This window comes from Echeneis naucrates, chromosome 1, assembly GCF_900963305.1.
Source record: "Echeneis naucrates chromosome 1, fEcheNa1.1, whole genome shotgun sequence".
Lineage (NCBI taxonomy): Eukaryota > Metazoa > Chordata > Actinopteri > Carangiformes > Echeneidae > Echeneis > Echeneis naucrates.
In genome coordinates, this window is record NC_042511.1 from 15356029 (window position 1) to 15370422 (window position 14394).

At 45.4% G+C, this 14394-nt stretch overlaps 1 protein-coding gene across 1 annotated transcript in view; it reads left to right on the top strand.

The window, feature by feature from the left end:
• pcdh7a (protocadherin 7a) overlaps positions 1 to 14394 on the top strand; it is a 40180-nt gene that overhangs the window by 9147 nt on the left and 16639 nt on the right. Inside the window, exon 3 of the mRNA XM_029503652.1 lies at positions 53 to 835. Within this exon, the coding sequence (XP_029359512.1) occupies positions 53 to 835 (783 nt within the window). The remainder of the gene's footprint in view (positions 1 to 52; positions 836 to 14394) is intronic.

Here is a 14394-nt window from a genome sequence, read left to right on the forward strand (position 1 = left end):
ACGCTCTGCATCCTCGCTCTCCTGTTCTTCTGCTCTATCACTGTGACTGCAGGTGGCCCGGAGCCTGATGGCTCCACTGTCCCTGGACATTGCAGGGGACCCGGACAATGAGCGTGCATTAGGGAAACAGCGCCTCAGTGTAGCTATCGGTGTCCTGGCAGGAGCAGCAGCCGTCATCCTAGTGATACTCCTGGTAGTCACAGCTCGCCAATGCGGTGCCCAGGGCAAGAATGGCTACGAGGCTGGAAAGAAGGAGCCAGAAGAAGACTTCTTCAGTCCCCCAGGAGCCCAACCGCAGGCTGGCCGTGGTGGGGGATCAGACCGTGGACGCAAACCTCGACGGGACAAACGCAACGGAAGTGGCGGTAATGCAGTTGCAGGAGGAGGGAAGTCAGACAGATCACTTTACAGTGGTATCGTCACAGTCAATGGGCTACGCCGCCACGCCAATGATGATGATGAAGAGGATTTGAGTAGTGCCAGTGAGCGCCTTGCAGCCCGCTACTGTGCTGTGGATGGTGACCCCGGCAGCCCACGAATGGGTGGCGGCAGGAGGCACCAATCAAGCCCAGATCTGGCCAGGCACTACAAATCCAGCTCACCTCTCCCTGCGGTGAACCTACAGCCACACTCCCCCCCAGCTGAAGGAAAGAAGCACCAGGCAGTCCAGGAGCTGCCTCCCTCCAACACCTTCGTGGGCAGTGGAGGTTGCGTGGGAAGTGCCGGTTCCAGCAGCAGTAGTAGTGGGGGCAGTGGTAATGCAGATGCCATGTCCCTGGGATCTGACCAGTGCTCAGAGTATGGCTGCCAGACTGGGAACAAGTACAGCAAACAGGTAGGAACTCAGGGGAGGGGAATGGGTTGTCTTCTCAACTTTGGTTTGCCGTCTTGCCTCTTGATTTGAATTTATTTCTGAATCCTGATCTCTGTCTGCAGCTCCTCTCATTCTCATATCTGCTGACGTACCATACTGCACACCCTGCCGTGAACATCTAAACACCGTTTCCATCTCCGCAAAATAGCTGTCAGTGTGTGTACGCAGCAGCTTCCATCTTTGTGTGTCCATGGCAGCATTATAAGCCTGTGAGCCGTGCGATGGTACCCTGCTGTCAGTGTGTGTGTGTGTGTGTGTGCGCACTCCATGTCAAATACCAGCCCTCTGTTTAGCAAGATCTAACGCAGGGGACATGAGTCAACCCCTTACTGTAGCCAAACAATATGTGAATGTGCATTTCTTTATACATGCATGACAGCGTGTGTGTGTGTGTGACCATGTGTATAAACCCCCGAGGAGTTTAGTTGGCGTAAGGCCACGGAGGGAGTGGGCGAAGAGGTGCTTCCAACAGAGGAATTGGTCATGTTGTGTTTCTGTTCCTGTTGTCAAGCTGTTATGTTTCTTTCATTCAACATATACAAATTCCACATCAGCTGTATGGATAATGGATTCTCTGGTTTGGCGTTTGCGCAAGAAGTTCCGGTTAAAACCTGAAGACCTGCTCTAGTAAATACTGCAGACAAAACAGTCGGTCACCCTTCTACACACACATGCACAGGCACTATCTATCATTATAGACACACTGACACAGCAGGGTCTCCCTAGTCCATGTGGAGGGCTCCCAAGAGTGATGTTTGAGTGACAGCTAACCCTTCTTAAAGGGGTGGTGTCTCATTTCCTTGACGGACAGCTCAACATTTATCCTCCCTGTGGTGAAAAAGTGCTGATGTGGTCATTAAAAGGGAAGGAGAGGAACTTCTTAGGCTAATCAATTCATACATGGCTCTCTGATCCTGCTCATCACACACACACACACCCACACAGGGGAACACGTGCACATCATACACACTGCAGAGGTTAATCCATTATGGAGTCAATCCTCTTAATCTGCCATTCCCTGGGAAAGAAAATGCTTACTTGGAGAGTTTGGTGTTCATGCTTACGTGCACACAAAACATGCCAGCACCCTTTCCGAGATACACAGACACACAAACTGACAGCGTAATGAATTATTGATTGTAGGGGGTAATTAACTCCTCAGCCTAGTACTGCTGCCCCACCTCAGCCCACCTCCAAAATATTCAACAGCCCGTGGTTTCATACAAAGCTCTGTGTGTGTGACGGCCTTCACATAGATGTCAGATTTTTTTAAGTCGAACAGTTTGGCAGCTTGAGCTGGTTTGTGTTGGTGCTTCATGTCACTGAGCTTCAGGGAGTGCTTATTTAACGGATGCATATGCATTTTATATGCGAGTGTAAATGAGAGCTAGACTCGGAGAGTAATGGGTGGCGAGTATGCACCAAATGTAGGAACTGGGACGCAGACAGAATTCGGAATAGCATCAGAGCAGGAGTGGGAGAGAATTACAGGAGGTTAGGAGGGGAGGAAGATGGAGTAAACGAGATGGCGGGGGGGGTCGGGGGACTTTGTATTTCAAAGCTACTATACTGGGTCAATGAAAACTCTGAAAACTGTTCATCTGAAGTCAGCACTTCATCAGACCAGCTAAGATGCTCCAAATAGGGAGAGAGAGGAATAAAACTACGCAAAAAAGGCAAGTAATGAATACTGGGCATCGTGGATGAAGAGTAAGATTGCATCAGAGAGGCAACGAGATCATAAAACAGCTCAGTCAACGGTGTTGAATCTCTTAAGTCTAAATTGTTCACTGAGGAGAAAAGATGGAGAGGGGTGTGAGTGGATATCCATATCAATGGGCATGCATAAATGCAAAAGTCAACAGGCAGCGAGGGGAAAAGAGTAAAAGCGAGTAAGGGGTTGTTATGCTCCAGAGAGCAGACACAAGGTTGAGATATAAAGGTTAGCTAAAGGGGAACAAAGAGACCAAGAAGGAAAGGCAGCGGAGTTTGTAGGTGGACTTTGGGTTGGAATTATTTGTTGGTGTCATCTTAAACTTTTCAATGATGTGTCATACCTGAATTCACCTCCACCTCACTTTAGTTTGACAGACCCATTTTATACCTAATTATGAAATTAAGCGTTACAAATTCAGTAACAGAACAAGTGAACAAATGGAGACAGACATATGGCACATGACAGCTTTTGAGAAAGAAATACAGAAAAATATTGAGGTTCAATCGCGGGCCTTTAATGCTGACGGAGAAAGTGTAAAGGAGGAGGCTGCAGTATGTACTTCCAAGTAGGGAGTGCAAGTGATAGAGTGAGGGAGAGAGGTCTGGTTTGGGTGGCAGCCAGAGAGAGAGAGAGAGAGAGAGAGAGAGGACTGCTGAGATGTGGGTCATCAGGATACCCATTGGCATCAGGACACATTAATGATCACTGAGGTCACATGGCACTGCAGTCAATATGGGCAGAGTGGCCTCATTCTCCCCTTAACCACCCCCCCCCCCCAACACAGAAACACACACACGCATAATACACAGCACAGCGCAGAATCGTTTTTTATGCCTGCTGTCCCCAGTCGCCCCCAACAACAGTCATGTGGTTGCTTGAAGTCAACATTAGGTTTCATTTCCCCCAGGTTTTTCATTCTGTAGTGTTATTTTTACTGCAGCATCTGCATCGTCATGATGAAAACTTTCCCCCTTTCCCCTTCTTCTTCCCCTTCTGGCTCTCACCCTTTGTTCCCGCCTGTAGTTTTCTTCACCATATGAACGGCCATAAAACACCGCACAGTTGCTACCTTTGCATCTTCTCTGCACCACACTGACCTCTGAGAATTAATCAACTCAGCATTTTCACTAGTGTCACTTCTTTTTTCTTTCTTTTTTTTTTAACTGTAGTGCGCACTACTTCTCTCTCGCTTGCTCTGGACCGGGCAGGGATGTGCGGGGGCGAGTGTGGTATCAGAGGTTGAATCGAACCAGACGCACACCCATTTCCACACTCACACACACACAAACACACACACAAACACACACACACACACACACACAGCCAAAGCCTAATCAATGCCCTGTTAACAAGGCCAAGACTGCAGTTGAAACAGGTGGGTTGACAGCGCGGTTTTTTTTGTGCATTGCTCACTTCTACTGTGCCTGGTGAAGGTCAAAGCTGGGATCTGGCAGAGAGCACCACTGTGTTTTGACACTGCAAGGACACAGTATGAAGATGAGTTTGTGGTGAATGGTACTCATCCAATCTAGTCTTGTTCATCTAATTGGACTGTATGGACAGGCACAGGCGGAGAGATTAGGTCTACTGGATTATAAAATTGAAAAGCAGCTTTTCAATTCAACGAAATCCCTCGAGGATTAAATATGATGAGCGTCTGTCATAGACCCACATTCGATCCTCCACGCACTGAGGCATGTCACATGAATGCAGACACACATACACCACCTGTGATAACATGCAGTATGTATTAGGGCCAAGAGGTGAAGGCACAGTCAACCACTGACAAACCCACACAGCCTCCCCTCCATCTCTCTGTCCCTTTGTTTCTGTTAGACACACAAACACACGCACACACACACACACGCACAACATGTAACCAACCCATGACCCCTGTCATGGTGATACCACTGTGCCCTGATGTATTTATTAAAGCCATGGCGAGTTCGGGCCGCGCAGTCGGCCATATGCTCATGGGGTGAGTGGGTGAGATGGCGAGGAGGTGGGGTAAGCGAGAGGTGAGAAGGACGAGGTAACCAAAGCAGGGAGCACCCAACGGTACAGACTGAAAACTGATCCACTGACCTGGAGGAAAAGAGCAAGGGGAGGGAGACGGGGAGGAGGTGAGAGTCAGTGCGGCTAAGAAAGAGGAGAGGGGATGAAGGAAGGTTCAAACATGATGAGAAAACTGAGACAGGTGCCTGTTTGTGTTAAACGCTCAGCTGTGGAGGTGAAACACATGCAAACCCTGTAAACATTGATTTTCTGCTTGACCAGGATCATATGGACACCTCACAAATGTGCTGCGCTTAAAGGAGCTTTCGGAGTTCCACTTCAGTTCCACTTGTTCAGAACATTGAAAAGTGCTCCATATTTGTGCCTTTTAGTCCTGGTCGCTTCCGTGTTTAAGTTAAAATTGCATTAAGTGACTTTGATGTACTTGAAACTTCAGGCTTTCATCATCCCTCTTCATCCCCTCTGGAGCTCTTCAATTAACAGCTGGTTGCAAACATTATTAAGGACCGCTACTAGGCCTCATTTGTTGTACTGTAAATCAGGGGCGTTTTTTCAGGGGAAACAAAATTTGTGTCACTGTGGTTACCCGACAGCATGGAATGTTTTATAAAGCATTTGCAATGACACAGAAGCCATGAAAATGTATTCAGTTTGGCTTTTACATTTATGGCGCTTAAACCTCTTAATTTTATCACTAGACTTTGTTAGAAGTGCACCAACTGAAGTGAGAGCTGACTCTATTTTCCTCTCACCTGTGTATCACTCACTGTGATCTGGGCTGTGAACACTGTCTGAACTTGTTCGATTGATAAGAGCTGCTGTGCCTGAATTCATTGAGTGTGTAAAGTAATGGGCTGCAGTTACTGTTTTCTGTGGAGGCATGCTGCCGACACCTCACGGTCAGTTTACAGCCAAGCCTACTCAATGGGATGAAGATAAGCCTAGGCGGTTACCCATGAAAATCAGTTAGTTTGAAGATCAGGATGAGATTCAGAGGATAAGCCAAAGTCAGGGGCGGGATGTCACAGTGAGGGTCACTGGAAGTTTCTATTGAACTGAAAGTCAGTGAAAGTTCCTCATTTATTAAATGTGTGCGTGTGTCGCTGTGTGAGCAAGCTCAGGACAGCGGGACAAAGACAGAAAAGACAAAGAGGGGAGAGAATGAGAGGGAGGGAGATTGCGGGCGGCAGGGGGAGCGAAACTGTCCGTTTCCTCACTTGTCAAGGTCACCCGATGCTAGAATATGATTGGAAGTCCTCTGTCTGTCTTGGCTGTTTACCACGCGAAATAATACAGACAGGCTGTTCAGCTGATAACGTTGCTGTGTTAACAACTCCCCCCTTCAGCTTTTGTTTCAAGCTCTCTGTGAAACAGCAGGAATGTGGGAATGTCATTCCCACACAGTCACGCACAGACAAGCTGAGGCAGGGACACACACATTCACACACACACACACACACACACACACACACACACGGAGCAGCCGCTGTCAGATGTGTGATCTTAACACACACAGACGTGCCCACTGAAACACACTCTTGTGTGTACATAATAGCACATAATTACACACCCTCCCAGATCCTTATGCATATACACTTTTCACCGCGAGCAGACAAACTCTGATAAGAATATGATGACACATGAGCGGAGGGGAAAGTTTTCCAGCTCTTACATCAGTGTCTTTTTCCACTCCCTCTGGATCGAATCACACGCACAAGTCCGGGCACACTGTCTCCTAGAATCACACATCCGCACAAGGCTTACAAACGCGCTCCCTCCTAACTCCCTGACACAAGCACACACTCAAGCACGCACTCAAGACCTACATAGCACGCCCCTCGCTGAGATGCTTCCTTTTATTTGCTTCTCTGAAAACTCTGCTCTGCATTGTACATCCCTGCATTTGGCTCATCTGCCTTCCAGCATTACCTTAATGGCTGTCTGTGGGTTGAGCAATTTTACCCAACGTTGCTAAACAAAAGCGCTCTCTCTCGCAATAGATGGGGATTCTTGACAGCTTAGTAGTCCTGTGACTGGTTTTATCCACCTACACAAAAGAATCTTCAGTGCATTAAGTGGTATTGAGTTGGGTTGAATTAAATTGGCTTGAACGGATTTTGAATTGAACTGGACTGAGCCCAACTCAGCTGAATTGAATAATTCAGACTGTATGGAATCGAGTAGAACTGAGTCAAACTGAATCAAATTGAACTGAATCAAACTGAAGTGATTTAAATTTGTTTGCCTTGCCAGTGGATGTTGCAGCTGTCAGCTCCGTGGGCAGCATGCGAGAGGTTTTTATTGTATGAGGTGGATTGACATCACATTAATGGCTTTATTTTGTGCTGAAACTGTAGTTATGAACTTGTCGCCTTTGTTTCATAGCCCCACATAGCAAAGTTTGTTGACATGAACTCTGTCAGGAAAATGTGCACATCAAGTCAGCGCTTTTCAACATTTATGTTTATGCCCACAACTTGTCTTCTGAGTGTATGCATTAAAATCCATGGCTTCAACTTCTGCAGCCTCTACACTAAAGGCTTCTCTATACTTTAAGCGAACTAGGTTGCGCGGCGTGTCATCCAGCTACGTCTGAAAGCCAAATTATTTATACCTGACTGCATCACACTGTGTCACTGAAGTCTTTATGTGTGTACGCAGTGAAAACAGAAAAATGGCTATAAGTGTTCTCTTCAAAAACACATACGATTTCGCAACGAGTTACAAAAGTAATGAGTGTGGCAGTGAGAGATGAAAGGAAAACAAGCTTTAGAGAGAAGTTCAAGCCCCGTCTCACTGTAACACCTCCACCCACCTACCCTATCATCGCACAACGTGGGTGTGATTGTTGAATTGTCTAAGTCTAACATTTGAGAAGGAGTTCCAGATGATGTTAGATAACGTTGAAATGGCTTTTTCCAGTACTGACTCAGAGAAAGCCTAAGATGCAAGTTTGGGTGTGGGCGAGTGAGCACGTCCATGCACAGATCTGATATCAATTGTAATTGCCAATATTTAATGGCTTACCTTAAGACTATTGTTATACAACTTACTGGAAAGCAATACTTGTATTCCTCCCTTAAACTGTAGTCTGCACAGGAAGCTGAGATATGCAGCCACCAGCAACTTCTGTTTGAGAGCAGCAAAGACGAACTCATTGTAAATAGTTTCATTTTAGTTAGTGGCTGTTGGCCATTTGGCTGCACTTTACAGAAAAAAAGCCAACATGTACATTATGTCAGGCTGTAATTCAAAGGGGAAGCACTAGTGTTGACAAATTCAATAGCAGCAATATTATAAAGCCTTTGAAGACAAGCCACATAAAAGAGCTTCGCCAACGCTAAATGACAAACTGCGGCACCTTACAATCACATCATTGCCATACAAGGTTAGTAGCACACAGACATTCAGTTTAATCTGTTTTAACGGAACACTGTCTGATGGGTCCTCTGTGTCGACCAATGCGCAATTTCAGCTACAAAAATCTGTAGAGGGAAGGATGCAATTATCCCAGAAGGTCTCGAATTTTAAGTATGCAGAGGCTTTAATGACACCGATAACGGCTTTTATGAATATTTATATATTTATATTTCTTTTATAACCAGGTCCGGTACCTGTTTCTGTGACATCATTAGTCAGATGTCTGGGAGTGTGCATAGCTAACAACAGCTGTCTCACCGTCACAGGACTGGCAAACTTGAACACTCATTGTTCATCTGTCAAATGGCCCCCCACCCTCTCTGTCTCTCTCTCTCTGTTGATGGACCCGTGCTATCCGAGCCCCACCACCCAGGAAACCTGTTAAATGTCTGTGAGTCTGGATGTTTTTGTTTTTTTTTTGTTTTGTTTGTTTGTTTGTTTGTTTGTTTTTTTTTAATTTACCTCATAGCCTGCGGGATTTAGCTTGAAGTCAGGAACCTCAGCCAAAAGCTGGGGAAAGAGTATAGAGGCAGAAATGCGTGAGAATTTAAAAATGAAGCCCTGAACTTTCATTTTCAAAACAAAGCTCACAGGTCCAAGTTCAGACTGTGGAAAAGAGCAAGACTAACACAACAAAAACTGCATCATCATGACTGATTGCATATTCCATAGTCTGTCTGTCGCCTTCACTGTCTGCTGTTGAACCCAGTCCTGTGCATCTCCTCTGCTAAATATGTCTCTTCCAAGCCTCCCTCCCCAATATCTGTCAACTGTCTGCATCCCCCACCGCATGTGTGCGCACACACACACACACACACACACACACACAAGCACGCACCCACATCCTCCTCCGTCTGTCTACCCTCTGATTGATCTCTCTGTTCTCCCAAAGTGGTTTCGTTTCTTTTCATCACTCTCCATCTGGAGCCATCACTTGAAAACGTGTTTTTTTTTTTTTTTTAATGGCCCGAAACTTTATTTTTAAATAATATTTAATAGTTTCTTTAAATTTAACAAATGGCTCTTGAGAACCCTTTCTATTTGCCCCCCCCCCCTTCCCCCTCTCCTGGTTTTAAACTGTAGTTAAAGTCAGCTTTCATCTTTGATTTTCATTTTCCTGATTGGATAAAATTAAGCACGCTACCAAGGAAAAAGCCTAAGGTGTGAATAACTGCACCGAGCAATATGGTTTATGCATTTTTGCCACTGGCGAATCAGAGCACATTTCTCGCCGGATATCAGCTTATTAGATCTTGCATGACTGCGAAAGACTGGCCCTGGTAGCGCTGTAGTCCAAAGCCAATGTTTTTGCCCCAGGCTAAGTGTAGCCATCTGTTTTAGAATTGTTGAGGGAAGATAGATAAATCATAAGATCAAGTTGTAGATAGAAGAAAAAAGGGGGGGATTCAAAGGAAGCATCTGACAATGTGTGGAAGAGGAAAAAAGACATGCTTGGTCAGTACCCATGGCTGAGCAAGAACAGGACGGTGGGGGCGGGAAGAGGAGGAGGGGAGCGGGGTTATGAGACCTGGGTAAGGAGATGGAGGGAAATTAAATGAGTGGGAGAGAACGCAATACTTCAATGAGTGGTAGAGGGACAGCTGTGAGGCTACAAGATGAGTTCTCAGGTATTGCCTGGGGTGGAAAGCAGCGAGGGTAGAAAAGGAGGAGACAGACTGAAAAAGAAAGAAATGAGGTATATGGGTCTGGGGTTAGAAGAAGACAGGAAAGAGGAGGAGAGGAGCGGGAGGGAGGGAGCTTTGCGAGCAAAGCCAGCTCAGACTCTTTGGGCTATTTTAGTGTGAGTTTGTGTGTGTATGTGTGTGTGTGTATGAGAGAATGAGAGCTTTCTACCTGCCCTATCGAAGAAGTTACATAAATGTGAGTAGGCAGGTCTCTGCCTACAGCGATGCTACATATTATACCACTGACCTCAGCCTCTCTATCTATGTGTGCACCTACTATATAGGTGAGTGTGCATGTGTGTGTGTGTTTTCATCATTGTTCCTGTCAGAAATAGACCAGATGAGAGACACCCAGCTATACCCACGCACGCACGCACATACTGTACACACACACACATGCAAACGGAAAGAGAGAGGTAGCTGAACTACAAGAACTACCCGCTCAAGCCGCCGGAGAGAAATCCCCTTGGTGCTTTCGAACATAGGCATTAAAATAGTTTGACCTGTCTGACACACACACACACACACACACATATTCACACAGACTACATAATCAGGCACTCACACCACACCACTTTTAATTTTCTCCCATGCACATTACAAACGAATAGTTTTAACAACCACCATAATATGTAAGCAACACATTTTTTCTTCCCCCATTTGCATGCAGTTACTTCCAAACCGAACCAAAATCAACTTTGGCAAATTAAACTGCACTTAAAATCAATCAATGCTCCTAACAGACAGCACATTAATTGCACAGCATTACAGTAAAGCTGCTTCTTAATGGGTCAACACTTCGCGGATTCCGAAGGGCATGTGTCATTTAAAAGGCTCCGTTCTCCTCTTTCCCAAATACACAGATATTATGAAGATTGAAAAAAAAAAAAAAAAGGAAATTAACCAACAAAACTAAAATCAAAGATGTGTATTGAGATTTGCCCAGATCCATAAATACACAAAGAAAGTTAAACACCAAAGTCATGCAAATTTATCTGCCAGTTAGGGCTCAATACAGGTTTCCATGGGGATAAAATAACAACCTCTAATTGTCTAAATGAAAGAATACTCACATCTGAGCCAACAACTTGAGATGGCTCGAACAATATGCACATCATAAGAACATGCAACATGCACAGGTGTACACAGTTATTAGGGGATCACAGACAATTTATGCATGGTTAGGGGTGTCTCACACACACACACACACACAGTGTCAGCGGTAAGATGAGAAGCAAGTATAGAGTGTGTTGACACAGATATGGCGCATTGTCTGACACGAGCGCACACACACACACATTCTCATTGACCGGTCAGGTTTAAAAGCATGAATAAGGCTTTGGTCGCAGTGTCGTGTTAACATGAAAGCTTTCATGGCTGTTAAAAAGAGCAGGCTTTGATTAGAATTTGACGCGCGAGGGTGTTTCTTAACGTCGGCCTTTGCTGACGACGGCCGCTTTTAAATCCAGCGGAGCCGTTGCAGGGAGCCTTCAGTCAAAAAATTTGGTGAATCAACGATTTCACCTCAACGCGCTCGCCGGTGTCATCTTCTCCCTCCCACCCCATCCCTGACTTTCTCTGAATTTTCTAAAAGGCTTAAGTCAAGTGTGCTCACTATGCATGGCCACATTTTATTTGGATTTCAACCACAAAGCAGGAGCAGCAGCAGTGCAGTTTTATGGGTGATCAAACGCTGAATCTAGTTACTATACCGTTAATTGAATATCAAAGACGCCAGCTGTAGTTTCTTCTCCACATCGAGTCACATGCTGCAGGAAAAAGTGCATTACTCACACATGGGGTGATCATTATGAACGGTTTAATAATTCATTCCTGCCACCCATGCAGGGCTGAAATCTCAGTCCACCATGTAGATTGTTGGGTAACTACTTTACTACTACCTCAAACTTTCGTTTGTGCACTTGGATGGACAAAGTGCTTATTTCAAAGTTTGATCTTAAGACACAACAAAAACACTTCACTTCACACACCGTCCTCTTTCTGTTCATGAGCTTTCAAGTCGCCGTGATTATTCGATTGATTGATCACTTGATCAAAAGAAATTCAATCTGCAACATTTCTGATCTTTGTTTGATACTTGCCTTACGCCAAAAGTGCCAAAATTCCAATGAACATAAACTTGGGAAATACGAATACGTTTGTGATTTTCTTACATTTCTATAACAAGACACTTAACATCTTTCGCTTTTTAACCATCCTTTGACTCGAACAAGTACTTCAGTAGCCGGTGTAGGTTTTGCTCCTGCACACCCAACAATACAACAGTTTCATCATGAACTCCCTCAAAAGTGAAATGATTAACATTCATTTGTTGGAATGCTTGCGTTACAATGGCTCATTGTAATCAGCTGACATATACATTTTAATACTATAGAGTCGAAGCGTACATTTACACATTAGTCAGTAAGTAAGGTACACAGAAGTAATTAGCGCAGTACCTGGGGTTTTAATATCCAATAAACATTATGTTCTCAGCTGCATCTTAACTTCTTTACTACAGTGGCTGTGGAATAATTAGCATTTTTAACCATTTTTTTTTAGTGCCAGGAGTCACATAATAATCAGGCTGACTCCTCAGCAGAGACTCGGCGCCCTGAAACTGCTGGATGGAGCTTCACTGAAGACTCTTATGTTGAACCATAATTTAAAAAAAATGGAGCCAATGTACATATATGCTTGAAGTGTGCTGTGAGGTTATCGATGGAAATGGGAATTTCTCATTAACTCTCCTCTTCCCTTTTCCTTTCGCTCAATGACCTGACTCTGCACTTGGTCTCCTGCGTATCCAGCAGCACATACACACATAAGAGCACTCACACTTTCACACACAACTTACACACACTCTCACATGCAAGAAGTCTGTTTGCATACCAAAAGCATACTTCAGAGCTCAAAGAAAATGAAAGCCATATTAATTATACAGTCTGCATTAGCACACAGAGACACACACCCAGAAAGACAGAGCGGGTGGGTGGGTGGGGAGAGGGGGGGGGGGGGGGGGGGGGGGGTGGACGCAGGGAAGCAGTTTTATGTTTTTCCTCTGCGTCAAAAGAGACGGAGTGTGAGAATGATTGACTCTCGCTACGTAAAGTAGACAGGGAATGAGAAATAGTGCAGAGGGGGAGAAAGAGTACCCTGTCTTCCGTCTTTAATGTGGGTGCATGCCTGCACTATATGTGTGTGCGTGCGTGCATGTCGTCTGCCCAGTATAACGCCCCCTCTGTGTCCCCGAGCCACTCTCTGTCACTCACACACACTGAGACTATTGTCAAGACGTTGGGCGAGGCGCCCCAAGACATTTCTGTGGCACTGTGTCTGTCACAGGGGTGATACCCCACCCCCCCTTCCCCACACACATAGACACAGACGCACACTCATTGACAGATGTGCTGTATCATTTAAGGTCATATCTATATGTAGGTTGCTGAGTTAATGCAGTCCTGTCCTCAACTGCACACATTATGTGTGTGTGTGTGTGTGTGCGTGCGTGCGTGCGTGCGTATTCCGACATAAATTTATAGTCACCGTGCCTTACTGTGGATGTGTGGCAGGGGTGACGTGGTGTACGTGTTTGTTTGTATTTGACAGCACATTAGGCAAAGCTATCTTTAACCTTGTAAAATGAGTGACACCGGCTCTAAACCGACAGGATGGATTTCAGTTTGCCATGGCGTTCCACTGTGTCAACCTCTGTCAGCTCAGCCTGTCCACCCATTTTACAAAAAGCCGGAGTGCCACAAAAGAGATGGAGTCTATGCAAGTGAAAGAGAGAGGAGTCAACAAAAAAAAAAAAAAAAAAAAAAAGAGAACTATAGAGCAGACTGGGTCAGATAAATAAAATAGTTTGGAAAGTGGAAGAGAAAGGTCAATGTTATAGACGCAAATGGAATAATTGCACGTAGAAGGAAGAGAAAGTGCACGGGGTGCTGAGAAAACACAGAGGAGGAAACAGAGGTAGAGGAATTGGTTGAGAAGGAGGGGCTGGCAGGAGTTGGGGGGGGGGGGGGGGTTGGGGTGGAGGGATAGAGACCTTGCTCTTGTATCTGGATGTCTCTGAGGTCCTTTATTGACTCTGTCTATTGTTCACAGCAGCACTCCTAATCACTCTCAACAGGGAGGTTTTGTTTGTGTGTGTGTGTGCGTGTGTGTGCCTGACGGACAGCTCTGCGAGTACAACTAAGTATCTTTAGCCTCATCCTCACTTTTACTCTTTCATACACTGGCCCCCACAGTGAAGCCATTGTTCAATCTCCTCTGGTCAGCCTTAATGGACAATAGCAGTGGGTGGGAAAACCCTGTTCCTAACACGCATACTATTAGTCTAATGGTCCACACACACACACATATACACAGAATGGGCAGTGAATACCATCTAAATAGCAGCCATACATATGTATGGTCTCTCTTACTCACGAGCACGTACAGAAGGCCGGTTGTGAACCACCATCCTGTTTGCATCTGTCTTAACAAAGAGAGCTGTCATGGATATTATAAGAGATGACTGTTTTAGTGACGAGCGGTGGAAAGCGATGAACATCAGCACACATACACACGCGCAAGCATTTCAACAAAGGAGCTAATCTGAATCGTGGGCATTTGTCCGGTAAGCCTCGCTTTACATCCTGCTCTATGAGCTTTTGATTCTGTTTTGTTTCTCCCCC